Raw genomic sequence first — 23,694 nt, forward strand, 5'->3', positions numbered from 1 at the left:
TCCGCAATCCTAAGAGGTATGGTTTACTAAAAGTTCCCGTTTTTGAGTTTTTATTTCAATTTCTCTTCTTTTTCTCGGGGACTTACAACCTCCTTTCTTCTACCCCCCCTTTCTTCATTATAGGGGAGACCAAATTAAGCCGAACTGTGGGGGTTCGTGCTCACTCCAAGCTTAGAGCTTGTTGAGATCTCCAAACTTAGATTTTGTAGAGAATTTATGATCGACCATTTACATCATTGTTTCGATCTAATCCAATATCTCTTGGAATTGAATTTCTTGGAAGCGATTACGCTTAGAAATTTCATATGTTTTCATGGTAGCCTACTTCGCTCCGAAACTAACCCTACTTTCTTGTTCTCTTTCAGGATGAGTAGCCTGAACAAATTGGACTTTGCTCCATTGGGAACAACTGGCTCTGAATATCACAGGTGGGTTCGTGATATCCGCCAGCATCTCAAGGCCGATGGAATCTTGGATATGATTCTCGAGCCTAGCCAGGACATGATAACTGTTGAGCAAGCTCAAGCTTTGGAAGCAAATAGAGCAGCCTTAGAGGCAAATAAGGCAAAAGCCATCATCCTAATGACTCGTCATATGGATGATTCGCTCCAGTACGAGTATATGAATGAAGAAGACCCCAGAAGGCTGTGGGTCTCACTCGAAGAAAGATTTGGCAACGTCCATGACTCCTTGCTTCCTGACCTAGAAGTGAGATGGCATAGCCTCCACTTCTGTGTTTTCAAGACAGTTCTTGACTATAACTCGGAAGCACTTCGCAATTAAATCCTTAATGGAATTCTGTGGTAAAAAGATCACAGATGCGATGTTGATTGAGAAGACTTTCTCTACCTTCCCTGTCTCTGCATTGATGGTTGCTAAGAACTATCGAATCGATGTAAATGCAAGACGGATCACAAGGTTTCATGAGCTCATTGGAGCTATGAATGTCGCTGAAAAGCATGATAATATCCTTGTGAAAAACTATAATTCGAGATCTGTGGAAACAGAACATATTCCGGAATCCAATTATAGTCACACTTCTAAGAGAGGGCGCCAAGAGCGAAACCCTAATCTTAGGTATACTTCTGGACATTCTGATCCATATAATCGCTCTACTTGGGAAGGTAACCGCCAAAATAGGCGAACATGGAACAGAAGAGGTAAACGTGGAAAGAGAAAGGGTGGAACCGAAGAGGTAAACGTGGAAAGAGAGAGGGAGACAACGCCTCTGTCCATGTTGGTGGCGCCACCAACATTAAGAGCCATCTAAATGACGCTTTCAAAGTGCCTCAATCAATGGAGTTCGAGCAAAGAGATGTATGTTCTCGATGTGGAGTGTCTGATCATTGGGCACACATTTGTAGAGCTCGTGAAGAACTTGTCACCGCCTACAAAGCATATTGTGAAGTAAGAGAAGCTCACTATATGGAACAAGAAGATCAAGAAGATGATCTAGAGTGAAGGGTTGAAGACTACAAATCTGGCTGGGATCAATAGATCGCCAATTCTGTTTAAGTCTTTATTTTCCAAGAGATGTAGGCTATTGTCATATTACTTTTTATTGGATTAGATTTTCTTTGATCAAAGAAACAATGATATACTCCGTTGGCTTATGAATAAAATTTCGAGTTCTTTTCGTTATGACTCAATTTTGATTTTGAGCATATTACTTTGTGACTACGATGGCTGGGCCATCAATATTAATTCAAGGACATGGAATAGCCCAAGTTCCACTTGCCAAATGGCACCTTGATTACTGCTGTCACAGAAACTCTCTATGCTCTCAGGGTAAATCGTACCCTATGAATAGCCAACAAATTCCATGCGAACATGCATGTAGAGAATGGAAATGAGTTCCTTTGCATTACCTCTAATGATTACAAACACAGACGCATCTTAGAGAAGTTTATGTGTCTCTTTAGTGGATTCTATGTCACTATTTGAGCTATTAATCCAATAAAGTTATGAGAGAAGATCTCTTGGATTTAGACACATATCGGCTTTGTCACGACAGGATAGATCATCCTAGTCATGATATGATGATCAGTCTACAAAAGACTTCTCATGGACATCATTTCTTTTGAGTGAAATGAAGCATGAATCAAAAGTTGATTCCTAGACTAAGTGTGACCGACGCTGTTGCCTAGGGCACCGCCTCTGTCCACCATCAGCCTAGGGCTGGCGTAGTCCATATCCATCACGCCATGGATAGCGTCCATCATGGTGATGGCGCCCCAGGTGATGTTGCAATCACCAACTTGCTTCACATAGCGTTTCGAACGCTCAGGCCTAACCAAAATACTTAATGGTTGCTTCTAAGGCCTCTCGCTCGTTTTACAAAGCCCGTTCCTTAGGGAAACTAGGACTGAGACCGTCCTATGCAAAGGATATGACAATACTCTTTCTGTTCTTACAAAGAATCCGTAGGGATTTTGTTGATTAATTCAACCAACTTGCGGACGCTTAAATATTTTATGATGTTGGTTGACACGCAAACACGCCGGTCACATGTTGTGCCATTGTCCACCAATAAATGTTGCTTATGCTACACTCCTAGCACATATCATATGACAACGGGCTCACTCCCCAGATCATCCTATTCAGTCAATTGGATTTGACTATGCTAGAGAGTTTACATCGAAAGACTTTCGATGGATATTGCAATGGGCTTGATGTTGGACATCACATTTCCATGTACATACCCAATTGGTCTCGCGGAAAAGACTACTATGGTAGTCCGAACATTGGTAATGCGCACCAATCTTCTTACATCTGCTTGGGGTGATGCAATATCGCATGCAGCTATGTTAATTCATCTACGACCTACCGCCACTCAATGTACCTATGCGTTACAGCTAGTGACTGGGTACACGTCTTTTGTACTTACGCACATTTGAGTAGCCATTTATGTGCCAATTGCGCCGCCACAGCGCTCTATGATGGGTGTTTACAGATGAATAGGCAACTACGTTGGATTTGAGACTCCAACAATCGTCCGCCACTTAATGCCCTTGCAAGACGATCTCATTACCGCTAGATTTTTGGGTTGTCACTTTGATGAGACAGTCTTCTCGTCGTTAGGGGGAGATAAGAACACATATGTTCAACAGGAACGACAGGATTTGTCGTGGTCTGTCCCTACTATGTCTCATCTTGATCCCTATTAAAGTGACGAGATCACACAAATATGCTGCAAACATGCCTGCAAGGAAGGACGTCCCTATGAGAGGACGTAGCGCCACCCTACATGGAGGTAGGCATGGCGCCAACGCCAAAGAGAGTGGCACTATAGCGTTACAGGCCATGGCCCCAGCTAGGATGCGTGGGAGGCCCGTGGGTTCGAATGATACTTTGGCACATTCCAATCCTTTGATTATCAAGACTCAAAATCCGTCTCATGAGTATCTTCCGGGTTATGGTTACCGTTAGGGGACGCCTCAACATCAGAACCTATTCCTGAGAATATAGAGCTCTATGAAACTTACACTAGTGTACATGAGACGTGGGATAAAAACTCCATCATAATTGATTATGTAGTTGCGTATTTCGTTGCGCATGAGTTTGTTGAGTCAGATGATATCGAACTACGCTCCGTTGATGAATGAATACCAACGTAGAGAGTTTTTGGCCTAAATGGAAAGATGTGATGCAAGTTAAGATGGATTCTCTAACGAAAAGGAAGGTTTTCGAGCTACAGATGTCAACACCTCCTAACATAAAACCTGTTGACTAATGGGTCTTCGTTAGAAAGCGTGATGAGAAAAAGAGATGGCAATCTCGCCTTATGACGCAAGGCTTCTCACAAAACGCCCTGGAATCAACTACGATGAGACATATTCTCTCGTAATGGATGTCTTTGCACTCCACTACCCTGTCAGTTTGGTAGTTTCCGAATAACTGAACATGCAGCTTACAAATATGGTCACTACGTATCTCTATAGGGATCTAGATACGGAATATATATGAAGGTTCATGGCGAACTTCATTTACCCAAGTCAAGTGGCTCTAGACCATGGAGCGCGTTTACAATAAGGTTGAAACGCTCACTAAAGTGACTACTTGATTGGGAAGGGATATGCCCACGCGTTTCTATGACAAGTTTCGGATTCTATCGCGGTTCATGTTGGACATGATCTTCATTAGAAGCCCTTAAAAAGTTAAGGGAAACCGCTGAACACTTGAAATCCGAGTTTGAGATGAAGGATTTTGGGAAAACACGATTATGTCTCGGCTTGAGCATCGTGTCGATAGATGCTTAGGCATTTTGACAAGGTCAAGCCTTCAAGCACCCCCATGATCGTCCGTAGTCTTGATCCTGAAAAGGATCCTTTTCGTCGAAAGGATGATAACGAAGATGTGCTAGAGGCAGAAGTGCCTTACTTAGTACAATAGGCGCATTATTGTACTTATCCCAATGCACAAGACCAGACATCTCATATGTTGTGAACTTGTTAGCTAGATATAGCTCTGCGCCAACACGACGCCATTGGATTGGTGTAAAAGATATCTTTCGATACTTGAGATGTATGAGTGATATGGGCTTGTTCTATCCCTACGAAGAGATGATGGATTCGGACCCATCACACACCAGGTACGCCGCCAACCCTGGCTTGCGTCCACTATCCCCATCCCAAAACGACATGTGTTTTGGAAGGTTTTGCTGATGTTGGGTATCTCTCTGACCCACACAAAGGTCATTCCTAATCCGGTTAAGTGTTCACCATGGGAAAAGACCGTGACATCTTGGAGGTCTACAGAATAGACCCTAGTCGTTATATCTTCGAATAATGCAGAGATCATTGCTCTTCATGAAGTGGTTCGTGAATGAATATGGATTGGATTCATGATTACGCATGTTCGAACAATTGTGGCTTGAAGTCTACCACAGATGAGCCTACGAGCATTTAGGATAATGCTGCTTGTTTTGAACAAATGAGGCAAGGCTACATCAAAAGCGATAACACCAAGCACAATCAGCAACAACAGACTCTCCTCGAGATCAAAGTGAACTAGATTCAATCTGAGGACAGTGAGGCAGACTTGTTTACTAAGTCATTGCCCAAATCCACGTTCGAGAAACATGTGGCAAGAATTGGCTTGTGGAAATTATCTGAACTCCCATGATCGTAGACATCAGGGGGAGACGCAGACATCAGGGGGAGATGTCTACATGTTCACCTCGAAACGTGAAGGGTGTGCTGTGCTCTTTTTCCCCTTCGATCGAGGTTATTTTTGTCCCACTGGGTTTTTGTTATTCGGCAAGGTTTTTAACGAGACAACTAGAGAAGCACCGCGTTTGGGCAACACAAGGGGGAGTGTTCAAGGAAAACCTAATTTGTGTTTAGCCCAAACTTTAGGTTACTTGACCTAGTGGTAATAGGATTTAATTAGAAGGATCTAGAATCCTAATCAATGTAGAATTACTTTCCTTGTATGATTGAGATTCTATGCATTATAATCCTCTATATAAAGAGGCCCCTATTATCAATGAGAACAAAAACAAGATATATAAGTTTTATCCCTTAATAACCCACAGGGTAAGGTGAATGAGTGAATGGCTGACAATGAAAAATTAAGAAGAAATTCCCAATGCGAATTTTTGCAGCCTCACTGGCCACAACCAGACTTTTTACAGAAAATGTAGCAGGTATAGAAACTATAAAACAGATATAGCAGAAAAATATAAAAGTAAAGAATAAACTATAATTAATACTACATAGCGCTAGATATTATAGGAAACTAGAAACATAAATAAGTCTTAAAATAAGTATCTTTTCGCACCTTCAAAGAACTAGACAGCTTATAGGATATGATCAATCCATTCATAAGCTTAGAGAAATTATATAGAATTGATTAATTATTTTGCTAAAACTACTTTATAGTTATCTATATATAATACGGCAAAAGTCATAAAACTATAAGTATATCGGCACCTCCTTCCAATATGGGATTCCACCATCAGGAACCCAAATAGGATGGTCAAATTTGCAGCCCTCTCCAAATTTACAGGTTCTTGTTTGCATGCAGTGGGCAGAGTCTTCCTCTCCTGGCCTCTGTGGATAAATAGGCAAGCTTGTATTCTCGAATCTATGTCGCTTTGCTAAAGGATTTGTCGAATTGGTAGCTTCCATTTGCCCAATTGGAAAGAGCCTAAAAGAGCACCTAAAAGAGCCTGATGGCAGTGCTATAGTACGTAGTAGAGAAGTATAAACAAGAAAACCAGAGGAAACGTATATGTTACCATATAGTATATACTAGGAATGACAACCCACGCGATGCCACGGGAAAACATTTCTGCATTATGTTCGCTAAATTTCATATGTTTTTTAAGTGTGTGACTCGCAAAGATAACTAAGATGTGATTAAATAAAAACGGAAAGTTGTTGCCAATAGTATAACTGCATTTAGGTTGTATAACAAATATCAAGTTATTTCTTTCCAAGTGAATTAACAACTAATAGTAATCAATTAAGTGAAGTTCTTATTTTCAAACAGATCTTTCACATGTTCGGTTAACATTTTGTACCCCAAGGGTCATTTGTGTATTGGCCTGAAAGGTCGTCACCTTCATGAATTGTACAGTGGCAATTGCCTCCTACCAGCCATGAAGTACGGAAGAGTTCAAGAGCACTTCAAGATTATACATCAAGTTTCCCTTCTCAACTTCTTCAATTGGTCCAAGAACTCTTCACCGCTGCTAGCAGCTACATTGTTGTGGGCACTGAGGGTGATTGTGATTCTACAATAGAATTTTGTGCCGTGCTCGAATGTCTCCAACTCCATTCAGAAAAACATGCAATCGGATTATAGGTTTCTGCATATTCAAAGTAGAGCTCCTTAAAAAAAAAAAAAAAAAAAAAGGTAAAGCCTCTGCAGCCCCGACAGAAGTGGAAACTGTGCGACATACTGACATGTGAAACAAAGCAAAGACAGAAAGCCATCGAATCAAACCCAAAAAACAATAAATTTCATATAACGACCCATCTATTGTAACAAAGGATTCTCCTTTTTTGTGGAAAAGGCCAATACAGACAGGCCTAGAGCATTTAAATTTTGAAAAAAAAAAAACAAATTAAAGAAATATGTAGGTTATATGATGTATGAGTTGAATGTAATTTTATTAGTTCACCTGGGCTGATGCAGGAAAGTTTTTCATGCTTGAGCAAGAGCTGAAAGGTCTCAACATCTACTTCAGTACTGGAATAATTTTCTGAACTCATATGCATTTCTACACACAATTACAAAATTCAAGTATATGATTAGAAACTATACAGAAACTAAAACAATACAACATAATAAATAATCTATAATAATCAACCGACAATTAATAAATCGTCTTTTTATGTTGAAATAATCGTCTTTGGCATAATATATGAACTAATGCATAATAGTATACACACGTACCATATTCACTTCTTCACTCCGTGGGGGAAGATTTTTGAAGGTCATTGGTGACAAAATAGAAGGTACATGATGATCATCATGCTGAGGCTTTTAAGGATCTGTAGTCTTTATTGCTGTTGAGTGGACCTTGCTTTGAAGGCGTTATGCAAGGATATTTCCCAAGAGGAATGAAGGAGGACGCCCTCTAATTTCTTGCTTTTGGAGCTTTGATCTTAGCCCTTTAGGCCTCAATATCAGTTGCTCATAGAGATGTGAGAACACCAGCAGAAACCCACCCGCCAATACTGACAATATGATCTTTGCCACTACCACTAACAACTCTTCTTCAATTTTTCTGACCTTCCATCTGCTGCTGCTTGTAAATCTTCCTTTCTCATCCTATGGTATATGACTGTTATTCTCACCGAGGTCTATGGCTCTGTTTAACTGTAAACCTAAAAAGGAACACGGTTAGCATCTTCCTTATTGCAACCAAACTAATGCAGCAACATTTTTTCAATTTCTAAGCAACCATATATAAATCGAGCATATAAAATTCAATGCAGATAACCTGCATACTCAGCACTTTACATATAATAACAGTAAAAAAAGAATAAACTATCCAAATCCTTGCCCCTTGTAACTCAGTTCAGCAGAAGCAAGAGGCAACAAAGTGAAAATTGAGATTGACAATAAATGGGAGTGAAAAGAAATTTGATAGAGAGCATCAACTAAAAGGCAGAGATAATCAAGTACACATCATACAGCAAAACCAATGTAAATGAGATGAGCATGTATAATATAATGTAAAGCATAAGGTAAAGACTTTGTTCAGAAAACAGATTTGAAAGGAATTGATGAATAAATATGCCAACACTGAATGAAAATCGATTCTGTTTCAGGCCATCATCTTTACAATAAGATAAACATGAAAAGAAAAGAAAAATATATCAGTTTCCATTGAAAGTCATCATACGTGCCATAAAAATCAGCAAAGAAATCGCTACCATAACTTCATGTAACTAAATACAGGGAGATCACTACCACCTATTGCAGATGATCAAAGGGTATATATAGAAGTTCATGAATGTAAATGAAGGCAAATTCATCTTCATCTTGTATTCACAATTAGTGTTCGATAGGACCTAATTCAAAATTGAGAAACTAACACTTACCAAGGTCCTCTGCCTTCTTCAACCTTTTCCAAAGCTAATCGAATGGTTGTTCAAAAGCTAATGAACTCACTGAGCTGCGGAGGCCCATTCATGATGCACTACTCCATTGTCTTCTCTGTTATGTCCAAATTTCACATAACCTACAGGAGCAGCAAAAAGTGTTTCATGCTGAGAACCATATTTAAGATAAATGATATTGTCTAAAACAGTCCCATATGTTATGAACTTATGATCCTCACATCGTACTTAAAAACATTCATAGATATCCATGTATAAACCACAAAAAGGAAAATCATTGGTGATAGGAAATACAAATCACCTCAAGCGAGAGAAAAGTGTATGTAAAATAACAAAAGTTAGTGATATGAAGATTGTTCAAAAATCTATTAAAGAGAGAAAAGTCAAAATACATAATAAATTTTAGAAAAGTATCGATGTTAATGCACAAATAAATTTTTTTACTTAAAACTTCACTCACCTTTCACACATAGAAGACCAAATTATTGTTCACTTCTCTATTGTTACCGACTGATTTCGGTTTTTGAGATAGAACTGAAGCTGCACAAAGTAGTTTTCAGGATGAGGTTCATCTATTACATATGGATAAATACAATTGTTAGCATTGGTTAATTACCAAAAGGATATGAAGCAGTAAACTGTATATGCTTTTTGCAAATCTTGAGATGAAATATATTAACTCATTTGGTTATAGTTTGATATTCATATGAATAAATGCTATGGTTAATATTGGTAGACATTCTTTTTCTTAGCAAATTGATACACACGGATCAAAGAATATATATATATGGACAAATTAATGATAGAATAAAAGCAACTGAATAATCTCCCACTCCAATAAAAAAGGAATCAAAAACATGGATCAAACAATTTGAATCAGATGGTTTCTTGCCCTTAGAGATTCAACATCATTTTGGGTATAGATGAACAATCTGGTAAAACAAATTATCGTAATTGTTTGATCAAAAAATCAGTGCTTATTATATTGGGCTGATTCTATTCTATCACTATAAAATCTTACCAAGTTATGAGTGATGGGGGTGTTGATGGGTGCTGTTGATGTCGGCGAAGGAGAGAGACTGATGTTGATAAAGGATTATGGAAATGGAAAAGTAATGGAGAAGAGACTGAGGTCTACAATGTTCTTGCTACTCACAACTCTCTTTCTCTGTTGCTCTTTTTTGTAGTGATTTTTGGGTTTTGAGGTAGATTTTAACTTGGGGGTGACTAAGAGTATACTGCTTTAGAAAAGAGAAGAAGATCAGATCGATAGACAGCAGAACAGAAAGATCTAAAGGAGGGCAGAACCGTCTTTTCTGTCCCCAGGCACTGTTCCGCACTGTTGCCTTATGAACAGTGAACTCATCTTTAGTATATAGTAAATATCTTAAAAAGTAGGGTTATTATCACAAATGGTACCTGAACTGTACCTCAATCTTATCGATGATACCTGAACTTCAATTTTGATCACAACCAGTACCCGAACTTTTCGATTTCATTTTAAATGGTACCTAGAGCCACCTCTGGTCAATATTCCGACTAAAAACGGCATGTGAGGCGATCATAGTGATGATTTTTGATGATTTCAAGGGTTGCGATCATATATAGTGATGATTTTTTGGTAATAGACTTACCTTGAACTTGAATATTTTTTTTCTTTCTTTTTTTAGATTTGGCTTTTTGGCGGGAATAGTGACCGAATGTGGCCTTAGGTACCACTTAAAATGAAGTCGAAAAGTTCGGGTACTAGTTGTGATCAAAATTGAAGTTCAGATACCATTGATAAAATAGAGGATAAGTCTAGGTACCATTTGTGATAATAACCCTAAAAAGTAATTTTAGATAAGAACGCAGACATACTAGAAACACAAAGACAGTTGCTTATATCTTCTTCTGTAACAGTATATATTGCCCTAAATGCATATACAAAAACTACTAGCTTTACATAGTTAATAGACATATAAACTCTTGTACACGGTAGGTATTTACTAATTAGAGGCAACAAACTAGATATTGTTAAACAATCCCACTTTTAATCCTGACGGTTTACATCTGTAGTGCAATGACTGACTACAAATAACACCAAGATCATAAACCACCTCAGACATGACTGATGAAAAGCAAAATGCTTAATCATACTCGGTAATAAGCAAACTATAAACATACACTAGAAGGCCAGAAGCATACACAAAAGCTACTAGCTTTACTTGGTTATTAGACATAAACTCTTGTACTCGGCCGCCGAAGCTTTTATCAATTAGTGAAATGAACGACTAGGAGCTACATTTGATCAAGATCCCCCTTCATACATACCTAAATGAGCAAGCTATAAACATACTCGCATCAATTTACACTAGAAAATTCGAAAAACTTTAGCAATTTCAGCATGCATAATAAACACCAAGGTATTCAGACTCTTTGATCTTCCATGAAATCCAATCAAAGATTCAAACTTTTCAATCACCAAACAGATAGTTACAGTTGAGTGAGAGCTCACCAACCTTGAGAGGTGCGTTTGAAGCCGGGAGGGCCAGGATGACATCATGTACGACGTCGCTCTGGCGGCGTCGGATTAAGCGCCGAGACGGTCGGTCCCGGCGAGGTACATGGAGGAAGTGGAGAGAAGGTCCGACCGGCCTGGGGAGAGGTAGGATTGGGCTAGGTAGCGGGGGGTGTAGACGGTGGAGAAAGCAGAGGTGGGAGCTGATTGAGCGGCTCCGTAGGCTCGCCATTGATGATTTGAGTATAAAAAGAGGAGGCTCCGTGTTTTTTGCCTTAGTGGTTGGTTCTGTTTGTGGTGATTACAGAGGAATGAAGTATAAGCAAACCAAACAAAGCAGAGGGATTGATGCTCACCGGGATTAAATACTGAAATCGATTGATATTCCAAGTCCTTTTACAAGTGTCAAATGCATCCAACGTGGATACACACTTTCCGCAAGCCCGCAGGGTGTTATTCAGCATCAAATTTGCTTGAATAATTTGACACATGATACCTGCTTAATTATTGATTACATGACAATACCAAACTTATATATGGCTTACAACAATAAAGAGAACACAAAAACATGAGGACACCAGCAAACCCAACAATACTTGCCGTCATCTTCACCACCGCCACAAACAGCTCCATGGAGAGCACCTGAACCAAAAGAGAAACAACGTACCCAGTCTAGAAATAAGCCACAAATGTAAGATCAAATATGGACATAACACATATCATCATAAAGTAATTGATGATTAGCTTAATATCAATCCTAGTTTAACATGGATACAAACAGTAAATCAATACTAGTGACTTAATGAATAGTGTATCAATTCATTAAGGATAGTAATCTATTGCTTAGTCTACAAGGAAGGCTACAAGTTGTGATACATTAAGAATCTAACTAGGAAACCTAAACCGATATGGATAGCTTTAATGGGAAGCTTCTTGAGGGTTAAGTCTCCGATATATACAGATGAATTGGTCCCTGATTACTACCGACGTTTTGCATATTGTTCTGTCCATTGAGAAGCAAGTTGGTAAGTAACAGAAGGCTATATTCAGTGTTCGTGTTTGCAGTTGCATAAGATGGAATCCATGCCAGTAATTGCTGAAGGTAAGCCTTAATCCCTTTTATGATTGTGTGCATATGTTGTGAGCATGTATATGGTTATTTTACAATTGGTATCAGAGCCAGGTTACGATCCTGGGACCTGTAGACTTGTTATGGATAGTAATGGAATTCTTATTTCTAAAAATTCTGTTCAAATTGGTTCTGGTGTTATTATGAATGATTATTTACAGTTAAATTGTTCAATGGCTCAACAAGAAATTTTACTTGTTGAAAATAACACAAACAGTACTAACACTTTAATAGGTGTTAAAAGAACCAAACTAAATGAAAAGTCTGCATTTTTATGGCATAGAAGACTCGGCCATGTTTCAAAAGAGAGACTGAAAATTTTGGTGAAAAACAACATCCTAAATGAACTTGATTTTTCTGATCTAACAGACTGTGTTGAATGCTTTAAGGGAAAAATAACTAATACTAGAAAGAAGACTGCATATAGAAGCCAAAATTTATTAGAACTCATACACACTGATATATGTGGACCATTTAGGCATCAAACTATCTGTGGGAATGTGTATTTTATCACATTCATTGATGACTTTTCTAGATACAGTTATATTTATCTACTTTCAGAAAAGGCACAAGCATTGAAAGCCTTTCAAATCTTTAAGTCTGAGGTAGAAAATCAACTAGAAAAGAAAATCAAAACAGTAAGGTCAGATAGAGGGGGAGAGTTCTATGGAAAGTACACTGAATCCGGCCAACAAAAGGGTCCATTTGCCTTGTTTTTGCAAGACAATGGAATTAAAGCTCAATACACAACACCCTATAATCCACAACAGAATGGTGTTGCAGAGAGAAAGAATAGGACTCTTTTGAACATGGTTAGATGCATGATGTGTACAATTGGTTTGCTTAAATTTCTGTGGGGTGAGGCTTTAAAAACTGCAAATTATATTTGCAATAGAACACCTAGCAAAGCCATAGAAAATACTGCTTTTGAGCTTTGGTGTGGCAGGAAACCTAGTCTTCATCACTGTCATGTTTGGGGATGTCATGCAGAAGCTAGGATTTATAATCCAAGCTTGAATAAACTTGACCCCAAAACTGTTAGTTGCTATTTTGTAGGTTATCCAGATAAATCTAAAGGCTATAAGTTATATTCTGCTCATCATTCACCTAGAATTTTTGAAACACATCAAGTAAAGTTTCTAAGTGAAAAAGTTCACAATACAAACCTTGAGGATTTAACCTCAGTTTTTGAGGAAATTGTGTCAGATGAGAATTTAAGTGTAGCATTGCCTTTAGAACAAGATGTAACTGATCAAGGTAAGTTACTTAAGTCAATTGCTGCATCTGGTTAAATATCAAGTTCACGCTTCCGCTGTGATTTTTAGCAGCAAATTGGGGAAAAAGCAAAAAACAGGTTTTTCTGTGAAATTGATTTCGATTCATAGCATGATAATTGAATTTTGATTGTGCTCAAGAACACTAGTTGCATTCCCGGCGTGCGTTAGGTTAGAGTAGATGGTGACCGGATGAAATTTACAATTTCTTGATTGTTCTGTGGTTTCTTGGAATCGAAACAATTTTGATTGTGCTTGAATATGCATGATGAATTGATTGATGATATGGTATTGTATCTGTGATTGTGTAAAAATTGCATGAAGAACAAAAATCTCCCAGATTTTGTTTACACATTATTAAAATTGACAGATACGAGAGCTTAATTTTCTTACAAGGATGAATCTGGGTAGAATATAAAGTTAAAAGCTCATGGGTTTTGTGGTTTTCTGTTGGCATAAGTGATTATGATGCACAAAGCATTCTTCATTGATGTTGGCAGAAAACGATGATCAAGTAACTGGTCGGGTCACTGACCAAGTAACTGGTCAGGTCACTGACCATGTAACTGGCCAAGTCACTGACCATGTAACTGTACCTGATCAAGTCATTGCCCATGTCACTGCCCATGTCACTGCCCATGTCACTGACCATGTAACTACCCAAGTAACTGTACCTGGTCAAGTCACTGCCCATGTCACTGACCAAGTAACTGACCACGTAACTGGTCAAGTAACTGAACCTCAAAATCCTCTAGTAGCTCAACCTAGAAGATCACAGAGAGCAAGAAAACCAACTTATGGGGGGGAAGAGAGTGACTACATTGTTTATCTACAAGAAGCAGAAATTGAAATGGACTGTGCAGAGGACAATGATCCAACTACATTTAATCAGGCCATTGAAAGTAGTGAATCTCATCAATGGCAGCTAGCAATGGAAGCAGAAATTAATTCCATGAGTCAAAATGCAGTTTGGGAATTAGTTGAACCTGACCCCAACCAGAAGCCTATAGGTTGTAAATGGGTTTTCAAAACCAAAAGAGATGCAAATGGCAATGTAGAGAGACATAAAGCAAGATTAGTTGCCAAGGGTTTTACACAGAAGGAGGGCATTGATTTTACTGAGACTTTTTCTCCAGTTTCTACAAAAGACTCGTTTAGGATAATCATGGCTTTAGTGGCTCATTTTGATATGGAGCTGCACCAGATGGATGTTAAAACAGCTTTCTTGAATGGTGAACTAGATGAAGTGATTTATATGAGGCAACCAGAAGGGTTTGTGCGAGCTGGAAGTGAAAACTTAGTGTGTAAGTTAAGAAAATCAATTTATGGCCTAAAACAAGCTTCTAGACAGTGGTACAAGAAATTTGATTCTGTGATTTCTACTTTTGGATTTACAGAAAATCTTGTTGATGAGTGTGTTTATTTGAAGACTGTTGGGAACAATTTTATTTTTCTGGTACTCTATGTGGATGATATACTTTTGGCTAGCAGTAACATTAAATTGCTTAAAGATACCAAGAGTTTTCTATCAAGGAATTTTGACATGAAAGACTTAGGAGAAGCATCCTATGTACTAGGTATTGAGATTAAAAGAGATAGGGCACAGAGACTACTTGGTTTGTCTCAACAGAATTATGTTACCAAAATTTTAAAGAGATTTGGTATGGAGAAGTGTGCAGCTGGAGAAGTTCCCATGTCCAAAGGAGATAAGTTAACCAAGAAGCAAAGTCCCAATAGTGATGTTGAGAAAGAAAATATGGAGTCAAAACCTTATGCCAGACTTGTAGGAAGTCTCATGTATGCACAAGTCTGCACTAGGCCGGATTTGTCTTTTGCAGTAGGGATTTTGTCAAGATTCCAATCTAATCCAGGCCATGAACATTGGGTAGCTGGGAAGAAAGTGTTGAGATACCTGCAGAGAACTAAAAGTCACATGCTAGTTTATAGGCAAGTGGAGGATCTGAAACTCATTGGATTCTCAGACTCGGATTTTGCAGGGAATTATCCAGACTCCAAGAAGTCCACTTGTGGATATGTGTTCTTGCTTGCAGGAGGTGCTATTGCTTGGAAAACCATGAAACAAACACTTGTTTCAACTTCTACTATGCAAGCTGAATTTATTGCAGTATATGAAACTGTGTGTGAAGGACTTTGGATTAGGAATTTTCTCATGCAGACCAAAGTATTGAGTCACATTGTGGCTGGAACACTTGTAATTTATTGTGACAATGAGGCTGCAGTTTTCTTTAGCAAGAACAGTAAAAGGTCAAATAATTCCAAGCATATTGATCTAAAGTATTACAGTGTTAGAGAAAAAGTAAAGCATGGTGAAATAGCTGTTTTGAGTATTGACACAAATTCACAGCTAGCAGATCCTTTCACCAAGGCATTGTCAGTAGCAGCATTCCAGAAACATACAGCAAGCATTGGAATTTTAGCTAATTTAGATGCTTAGGTTCAGTAGAGAGTTAGTCCAGTTGGAGCATTTAAAATTCTAAGGTTTTCTGAGTTCTTGTATTTTAGTTGTGATCTTTTATTTTTTGTTTATCACAACTTCTTTGTAATGACAGTTTTTATTATCAATAAAATTTTGAGGTATTTCCAGTTATGATTTTTCTACAGCTTTATTGTTTTGTTTTGGAAATTATCATCTTGTTTTGAATATCATACTTGCTATCAGATGGCTTAAATCATGTATAGCATGATGTTGAGGTTCAAGCAATAATTTTAAGCCATCAGTGTTCAGTAAATTTGCTTGAGTTTCTGGTTTTGGAAACATAAAGAAGGACCTAATATATGTTTACTTGTTGATACACATTAACATATATTGTATCACTTCTGGTTTGACATATGTGGATTGCAGGAGCTTATGTTTGTGGTTTTGAAACTCTGCATTTTTGTTAAAATGTATACTGTTTCTTGCTCTGCATAAGTAACTGTGATCTGACCATGTTGGAATGGATTTTTGATTTGAGTTTGTTATCTGGCGCGCACTTCAGTAAGTTAAGTAGGTTTTGATGTTCTCTGGTGCAAATCATCGAGCATGATATGTGTGAGTCCAAGGGGGAGATTGTAAGATCAAATATGGACATAACACATATCATCATAAAGTAATTGATGATTAGCTTAATATCAATCCTAGTTTAACATGGATACAAACAGTAAATCAATACTAGTGACTTAATGAATAGTGTATCAATTCATTAAGGATAGTAATCTATTGCTTAGTCTACAAGGAAGGCTACAAGTTGTGATACATTAAGAATCTAACTAGGAAACCTAAACCGATATGGATAGCTTTAATGGGAAGCTTCTTGAGGGTTAAGTCTCCGATATATACAGATGAATTGGTCCCTGATTACTACCGACGTTTTGCATATTGTTCTGTCCATTGAGAAGCAAGTTGGTAAGTAACAGAAGGCTATATTCAGTGTTCGTGTTTGCAGTTGCATAAGATGGAATCCATGCCAGTAATTGCTGAAGGTAAGCCTTAATCCCTTTTATGATTGTGTGCATATGTTGTGAGCATGTATATGGTTATTTTACAACAAATGCCCCATATAGACCACCTTCAGTGCATTTTATTCTTTAATTTTCCTTTTCCAATCAAGTCTTCCTTTGCCAAGGAGCCACTCTCAATGCAATTGCTAAGGCTGCCTTCTCCTTTATGTTATCAAAGAATCGAAAATAGGCATATCTCCACGATTTCTTTATAACCAATGTGCCACAGACACTCCAGAAGCTTATGATGAAGCCGAGGACAGCGCTAGCAACGATACCAAACTTCCCATTCTCATCAATATCATCATCATTATGATCACCATCGTCAGGGTCAGCTGCGCCATCTCCCGGGCAGACAGTTGAAAGAGGAACGCCACACAAGGATGGGTTGCCCTTGTAAATGGATGAATCATCAAGTGTTTGAAGTTGGTTGCCTGAAGGAATTCTTCCGGACAAGTTGTTGAAAGACAAGTTCAAGTGAGACAGAGAGGTTAGAGAAGAGAAACTTTGAGGAATCTGCCCAGAGAGGTGATTGTGTGAGAGATCAAGAGTTTCCAGCCACCGCAAGTTTCCAATCTTTGAGGGAATGTTTCCAGTGAGTTGATTTCTGGACAAGTTCAGAGTCCCCAAGGCAATGAGGCTGCTTATTTCTTCAGGGATTACTCCTTCTAAGTTATTTGATGAGAAATCAATGAGATTTACCAAATCCAGAGTGGTGTCATATTCGAGTTCTTGTCCCTTCAATGTCAAGGTGGTTTCCTCAGAATAACTAGACAAACCGAGGACACCAATGTCTGGCATATCGTAAAAACCAGTCAAATTATACAAACACTTGGGAATGGTCCCTGAAAAGTTGTTGCCGCGAAGGTCTATGATATGAAGAGATGGAAGAGAGCACAGTTGATGGGGGATACGTCCGCTTAAAGAGTTGGATCGCAATCTTAGCATATACAATCCGGATGATACAATTGATACTGTCTGTAAAGGTATGCTTCCAGTAAACCTATTGCCTCCAAGATTAATACTCCGCAACTCGGTGCAGTTTTGGAATAGAGAAGAAGGAATTTGGCCCCCGAAACTGTTGTTGCTCAGACTCAATACTTGTAGTGAGCTCGGAACACTCATGGAACTGGTGAAATTTCCAGACAAATTGTTGTCCGAGACATCTACAACCATTATATCTGGCCACAGACTCCATGCTTGAGGGAATTCTCCAGACAAGTGATTGCTTCTTAACATGAGAATTAACAAACTTGACATGTTGCCCATACAGGGTGGTATACTACCATTTAGATGATTGTCAGATAGATACAATTCACTCAAGCTAGGCAACAATTGATCATAATTTGAGGGAATGGGCCCGGAAAATAAATTGCTTTGAAGATCGAGATAGGCGGCAGCATCACTAGACCAATGTGGCAGAGGGCCCTCAAATCGATTATGACCCAAATCTATATACTCTAAAGATGGGGAGTTCATGTGCAGTGGAAGCTTTCCACGGACTTGGTTATAAGATAAATCCAATTATGTGAGCTGGAAAGATATCTTCAAGAACCATTCCTCTGGTATGAAATCTGAGATTGAAGTATTACTAAGCCTGAGACGCTTTAATTCAGTTTGAGACTGAAGCCATACCCCAAAGGCAGGACCTACTCTGCAGTTGGCAATGTCGAGTGAATCAAGCTGGAAGGGAGGAACCCAGTCATGAGCCATGTTAAAAATGAGGGACCTAGGCCCGTATGTGCTACTGACTGCAAAAGACTTCAACTTTGTGGAGTTCGGAAATGGGCGTCGGTTAGAATGCCTTCCCACGAATTCCAAGATAGATCCAGGAATGGACTAGCTGAGAGAGTTGTCCCAAACTTTCAGGAATGGACTCATTCAAATTATTACCAGAGATGTCCAGTGTTTTCAGGGATGATAAATTACCGATAGAATGTGAAATTGAACCCGAAAATTGGTTTGAACTGAGGTCAAGTTCCTTCAGATATTCAAGCATTCCTAGGGCGGCAGGCAGCTCACCTTCAACCATATTGTGGGACAAAGCAAGTGACTCTAATCTAGGACTTGTACAGTTTGAGAAACCATTCAAAACCTCTTCCAAACTACCATTGAACGAGTTCTTCGAAAGATCTAATATCCTTCGGCTGCACAAAGTACCAAAGACTTTGGGAATTTGACCTTGGAGCCGATTATAACTGAAATCAAGGTCTTCCAAAGACTTGAGGTTTGCAATTTCAACAGGCAAGGGCCCGAACAGATTGCCAGATGCATCAAGTCTTTTGAGGTTGGTAAGATTAAAAAACCAGCTGGGAAATGAAGAATAAATATAATTGTTTGATATATCAAGAACCAATAGGCGGGATGTGAAGTTTACTGACGGCAGCTGGGAGTTTGGAAGGTTTTGAAGTTGGCAATAAGATAAATGCAACTCCAAGAGTGAAGGAAGCATGCTGACATCATGTAGCCAACTTACTCCTGTGCTGCTAAGGTTCACACCTCCAAGATTGAGATACTTTAGGGAAGAGAGATGAGAAAGCCAATTCAAGTTTTTGGAAGAAACAAAACTGTAATAATCAGAACTGAGGTCAAGATAGTTCAAGTTTGAGAGGTTACCAAGAGCTGGGGGAATCTCTCCCACAAATGAATTATATGAGAGATTGAGATACCTCAAACTTTGAAGCTTCCCAAAGAAGTTAGGAATTTGAAGTCCTTGAAAATCATTTCCACTTAGGTCAAGATAATTCAAGTTTGAGAGGTTACCAAGAGATGGGGGAATCTCTCCCACAAATAAATTATAGGAGAGATTAAGATACCTCAAGCTTGTAAGCTTTCCAAAGAAATTAAGAATTCGAAGTCCGTGAAAATCATTTCCGCTTAGGTCAAGGTAATATAAGTTCTTAAAGCTGAGCAAAGAAGGATTAATCTTACCCCCCAAAGAAGTCTCCCCGTAGAAGCCTTGATCATAATTCAGGTTTCGGAGGTCCATCTTTGCAACGCGACCTGTATGGTTCTTGCATGAAATCCCTTCCCATTGACAGCAATCCTGACCCACCCAAGAAGAAAGCCTACCGGAAGGATCAGTAACATCTTCTTTGAAGGTGAGAAGTGCTCGTCTCTCTTCCTCGATGCATGATGATGATCTCACACCACTCGGAAGTCCATCTCCCAAACACAGCTTAGTAGACTGCAGATATGAAGATGCCAGAAAAAGAAAGAGCAAGTAGCGAGCAACATCGTTGATGAGGTAGCGATAGCTGGTAGGCTTGAATAGATTTGCACAGAAGCTATCCATGATTATACGGATATACTACTACAGAAAACCATTTTGGGGACACCCACTAATTTTTTTAAGGACGTTTTTTTTTACTCAATGTCCTTGTACCCATGTTACGACGTCAACAGCACGGTAGCACTCCAAAAGCAAAAACAGGAGATGTTGCACAAAAGCCAACGCGCCTACACAGCCTCAGAGGTTTGGAGTTCGAACCACAGAATACCCTAAAACCTTAATAGTTGAACACAAAAAATATAAAAGGCATTCGATCCACTGTATACAAACCTCTTTCAGTCTTCTTTCCCCCAAATTGCTTTAGCCTTTAGAAAACAGTAGCAATACCAAGAACGCGCCTCACGCGCGGAGAAAAACCAGAGGGAGATCGAGAGTGCTCTCTCCCGGCCGAACGCCACCGGCTCACCTGCTACTGTGTTCCGGTCCGGGAGAGGATGACAACATGGTCTAGCGGCGGGTTCTAGGGCGGAAGCCTGGCTTAGGGATGGAGGAGGGCGGCGCGATCTCGGACGTAGAAGACCAATCTGGACTCTTTCTTCTTGGATCGCGGGTGACTTCCGACATGGAACATCGGCGAGGTGCGATTTGCGGGCGGGGCACATTTTTCCGGCTGCTTTTGGCGTCATCGGTGCTTATGAGAGCTTGGAGATGGCTGGGTTCTCGATCTCATGGCAGAGGCGAGCCCAGATGGGATCCGATTCCTTATGGAATTTGATCTAGAACGATGGCCAGGTTCTGGTATGGGCGACTTTGTGGTGTGACAGTGTTGTGGCGTTGGGATGCGATGCAGCCGCGGGGCAGTGCAAGGTGGAGAGATGGCGGGGTGTTATTTTGGTTATGTAGAGTGTATCTGGAAAAACGTATTTGCTTCCACAAGTGAGTAAAACTATTGATGCTCAATGTAGTGTCATTGCAACTGAATTGATTATTTTGATTCATTTCAATATGAACTGAACAACAATTCAACAGATCCAATTGTCTAGAATATGAAGTCCGGAACAAAGGAAATATATTGCATTAGTAATAGATTAAATAAAAGAATTTTTATTTTGATATACCTACTTAAAGCCTACTAGTTGAATCAAGCTAGAATTTGCAGTCTTTTAGGCATCTAGTTTGATGGTTTATGCTATTGGTTGAGTTATCCTCTAATTTTGCTGTTTGTTATATATCAATGTGCAGTTGCAGCTAATCAGCTATATCTCAAAGTTGAGCCACCCCCAACAGCTAATGGCAGGAAATTTGGTGGGAATCCAGTTGTGGCAGTGTTTTACCTGGAGGACAAGTTTGCTCATGGTGACTATGACGCTAGTTGCTAGCCCTTTTGTATTATTAACTTCAGATTATCGAGATCGTATGAATTATTTGTTTCTTCCTAGTTATTTGCTGTAGTGAGATCTTTATAGCCTAGTGTATAACTAGGATGAACCTGCAGTTTTGCACATTTACAAATGAATTTGGGGATGTTTAATGGCACAGGTGCTCCTGGAGTTCCTTCAAGGCCTCAAACCCCAGCAGCCAACAGAGATTTTTGAGTTGGTTTTAGAGATTTTTGTGTACAAACTATTCTTGTTGATAGTTTAAGACTTTTCTCGTAGAAAATCTTGAGTCTTTGCACTTACCAGTTGTATTTGCATTGGCAGGTGCAGGGAAGAAAAAGAAGAGAGATATTCATTGCCACCAAACCCTCCATATAGTAGAATCCTTAGATCTGGCTCCTTATGACAAGCAAGGTATCTATTATTATGTTCTTGCTGATGTGAACATGTAATATAATGTCTATGACTACTGGGTATCAGGATATATGCATTTATTTTTATTTCTTAAAGGGTCAATGTTTGTTCTGTCAGAGGATATACTTATACTTCTGTAATTGTAAATATTGCATGGATTTCGGGAGAAATAAGTTTAAAGCAATGTTGTGTAGATTTTGGTGTAAAATTCTTGACATTTTTGTTTATTCTAGTGTTACACATTAGAGAATTGATTTAGTCAAGTTCAGTTCCGTGAAGAATTGATTTACATGTTCAATTTTTCTTTTCTTTTCTAGTTTTGTTTGAGAGTGAGGTTACTTATGTTTGTTTTTCATTGAGACCTCAATAAAACGGCTGATAAATGGTTTTGTATTTTTGGATTGCATCTTGGATCAGCAACTCCTGAACAGAATTCTCTCAAGGGAATGAAAGATCCAAAGCTTGATTGAAATCTAAAGACACAAAAAGAAGATGGGCCAAGGAGATCAGGTAAATTTTGTCTAGTGTATCCTAGACCTATTGGCACTTGTACAAGTTTATGATTACCAATATTTGTTGGTTCTTTTGTCTAAATTTCTATGATAAAAATTGAGACACTTATATGCCCTGGTACAACAAAAATTGAGACACTTATATGCCCTGGTACAACTTTTAAGTCTCAAGTCTCAAGTTTTATACCAGTTTTTTATTGCAACCATTAAGTAGCTTATTATCTTACTTCTTTCCACATTCAGGTCTTGTCACTTGCATGCTACTCAAAGAAGACTCGGTAAATTTAGATGATGCTATGGATCGAGACTGCAAATAATGTTGTTTTGTTGGAAATAAATGTTGCCTTAACACTTGTAAGTTTACTTATTCCAAATTTGGCTCTTTAATTTTTGCGAGTTGGTACGTTGATGGTGCACTGATAGTATATATCCATGTATTGTTATACGCTTTTAGTTTACTATGTAAGACAACACCATTTGTTGGATTATATTATTTCGTAAGGTAATTAAAGAGGACCTACAAATGCTGGTATGTATAAGCCTAGTTTATAGTAGTTGTTCATAAGGTAATTAAAGAGTACCTACAGATGCTGGTATGTGTAAGCCTAGTTTATAGTAGTTGTTGCTCAAGTATCACTTAATTATTCTAAAATATAGTTATTATTGAACAAGTGTTTTGTTTTTGCAGGAAGTCCTTTCTCTTTAACAGAATACATGAAGATATGCATTGGTGCTGCACTGGCTGCATAGCATTGTTGCTGGCAACTTTGATGGTAACATTGGCAGTATAGAAACTTGTCAGGAACTTTGTAATAGTAAAGATTTAACAATTATCTGGTATTGTATATCCATTCCTACTGTATTTTAGAGACAAATATATGATTTTGTTTAATAAAAGTGAAGGTGGATTATATTATTTGTTTTTGTTTCTCTTTGAACTTTTAAGGACGTTTTTGTTAGATTTGAGGACCTTTTTTTTTGTGTCCTAATAGACATTAGATGACGTTTTCTTTTAGTTATGAGGATGCGTTTATTGCGTCCTAGTAGACATAAGAGGACAATTTTTTTAGATATGAGGACGTTTGAAAAGTGTCTTAATAGACATTATATGACAGTTTTTTTAAGAAATAAGGACGTTTTTCAAGCGTCTTAATAGACATTAGATGACGTTTTTCCA

General features: G+C 38.6%; 3 protein-coding genes and 1 long non-coding RNA gene across 16 annotated transcripts in view; 1 reads left to right on the plus strand and 3 right to left on the minus strand.

Annotated features, from left to right (window-relative positions):
- The window catches only part of LOC112203295 (receptor-like protein EIX2), a 72,121-nt gene that overhangs the window by 26,427 nt on the left and 22,000 nt on the right, over positions 1-23,694 (minus strand). The window lies entirely within an intron of this gene.
- Positions 6,363-18,608, minus strand: LOC112202326 (receptor-like protein EIX2). Of its 8 annotated transcripts, none has more exons than XM_040506498.1 (8): positions 17,033-18,608; positions 11,078-11,767; positions 9,598-9,814; positions 9,037-9,116; positions 8,559-8,698; positions 7,405-7,838; positions 7,130-7,228; positions 6,363-6,814 (listed from the first exon to the last, which is right to left on the minus strand). In XM_040506498.1, exon 1 carries the CDS (start codon positions 18,457-18,459, stop codon positions 17,086-17,088), a length of 1,374 nt encoding a protein of 457 aa, XP_040362432.1. In that variant the 5' UTR covers positions 18,460-18,608; the 3' UTR covers positions 6,363-6,814; positions 7,130-7,228; positions 7,405-7,838; positions 8,559-8,698; positions 9,037-9,116; positions 9,598-9,814; positions 11,078-11,767; positions 17,033-17,085. The 8 variants fall into 8 exon arrangements, with proteins under 8 accessions (XP_040362432.1, XP_040362433.1, XP_040362436.1 ...); XM_040506499.1 differs by having other exon boundaries at positions 9,598-9,922; XM_040506502.1 differs by lacking the exon at positions 9,598-9,814 and having other exon boundaries at positions 7,405-7,830.
- LOC112203297 (probably inactive leucine-rich repeat receptor-like protein kinase At3g28040) lies at positions 17,317-20,102 on the minus strand. Its single transcript, XM_024344288.2, has 2 exons — positions 18,616-20,102; positions 17,317-17,414 (listed from the first exon to the last, which is right to left on the minus strand). Exon 1 carries the CDS (start codon positions 19,967-19,969, stop codon positions 18,776-18,778), a length of 1,194 nt encoding a protein of 397 aa, XP_024200056.2. The 5' UTR covers positions 19,970-20,102; the 3' UTR covers positions 17,317-17,414; positions 18,616-18,775.
- LOC112202325 lies at positions 20,535-23,433 on the plus strand. Of its 6 annotated transcripts, none has more exons than XR_002937292.2 (7): positions 20,535-21,148; positions 21,455-21,626; positions 21,752-21,828; positions 21,916-22,005; positions 22,423-22,515; positions 22,761-22,871; positions 23,206-23,433. It is a non-coding gene; the product is annotated as an uncharacterized LOC112202325 (long non-coding RNA). The 6 variants fall into 6 exon arrangements; XR_002937293.2 differs by having other exon boundaries at positions 20,536-21,148; positions 21,752-21,807; XR_002937294.2 differs by having other exon boundaries at positions 20,536-21,148; positions 21,455-21,568.

Source organism: Rosa chinensis, chromosome 5, assembly GCF_002994745.2.
Source record: "Rosa chinensis cultivar Old Blush chromosome 5, RchiOBHm-V2, whole genome shotgun sequence".
Taxonomy (NCBI): domain Eukaryota; kingdom Viridiplantae; phylum Streptophyta; class Magnoliopsida; order Rosales; family Rosaceae; genus Rosa; species Rosa chinensis.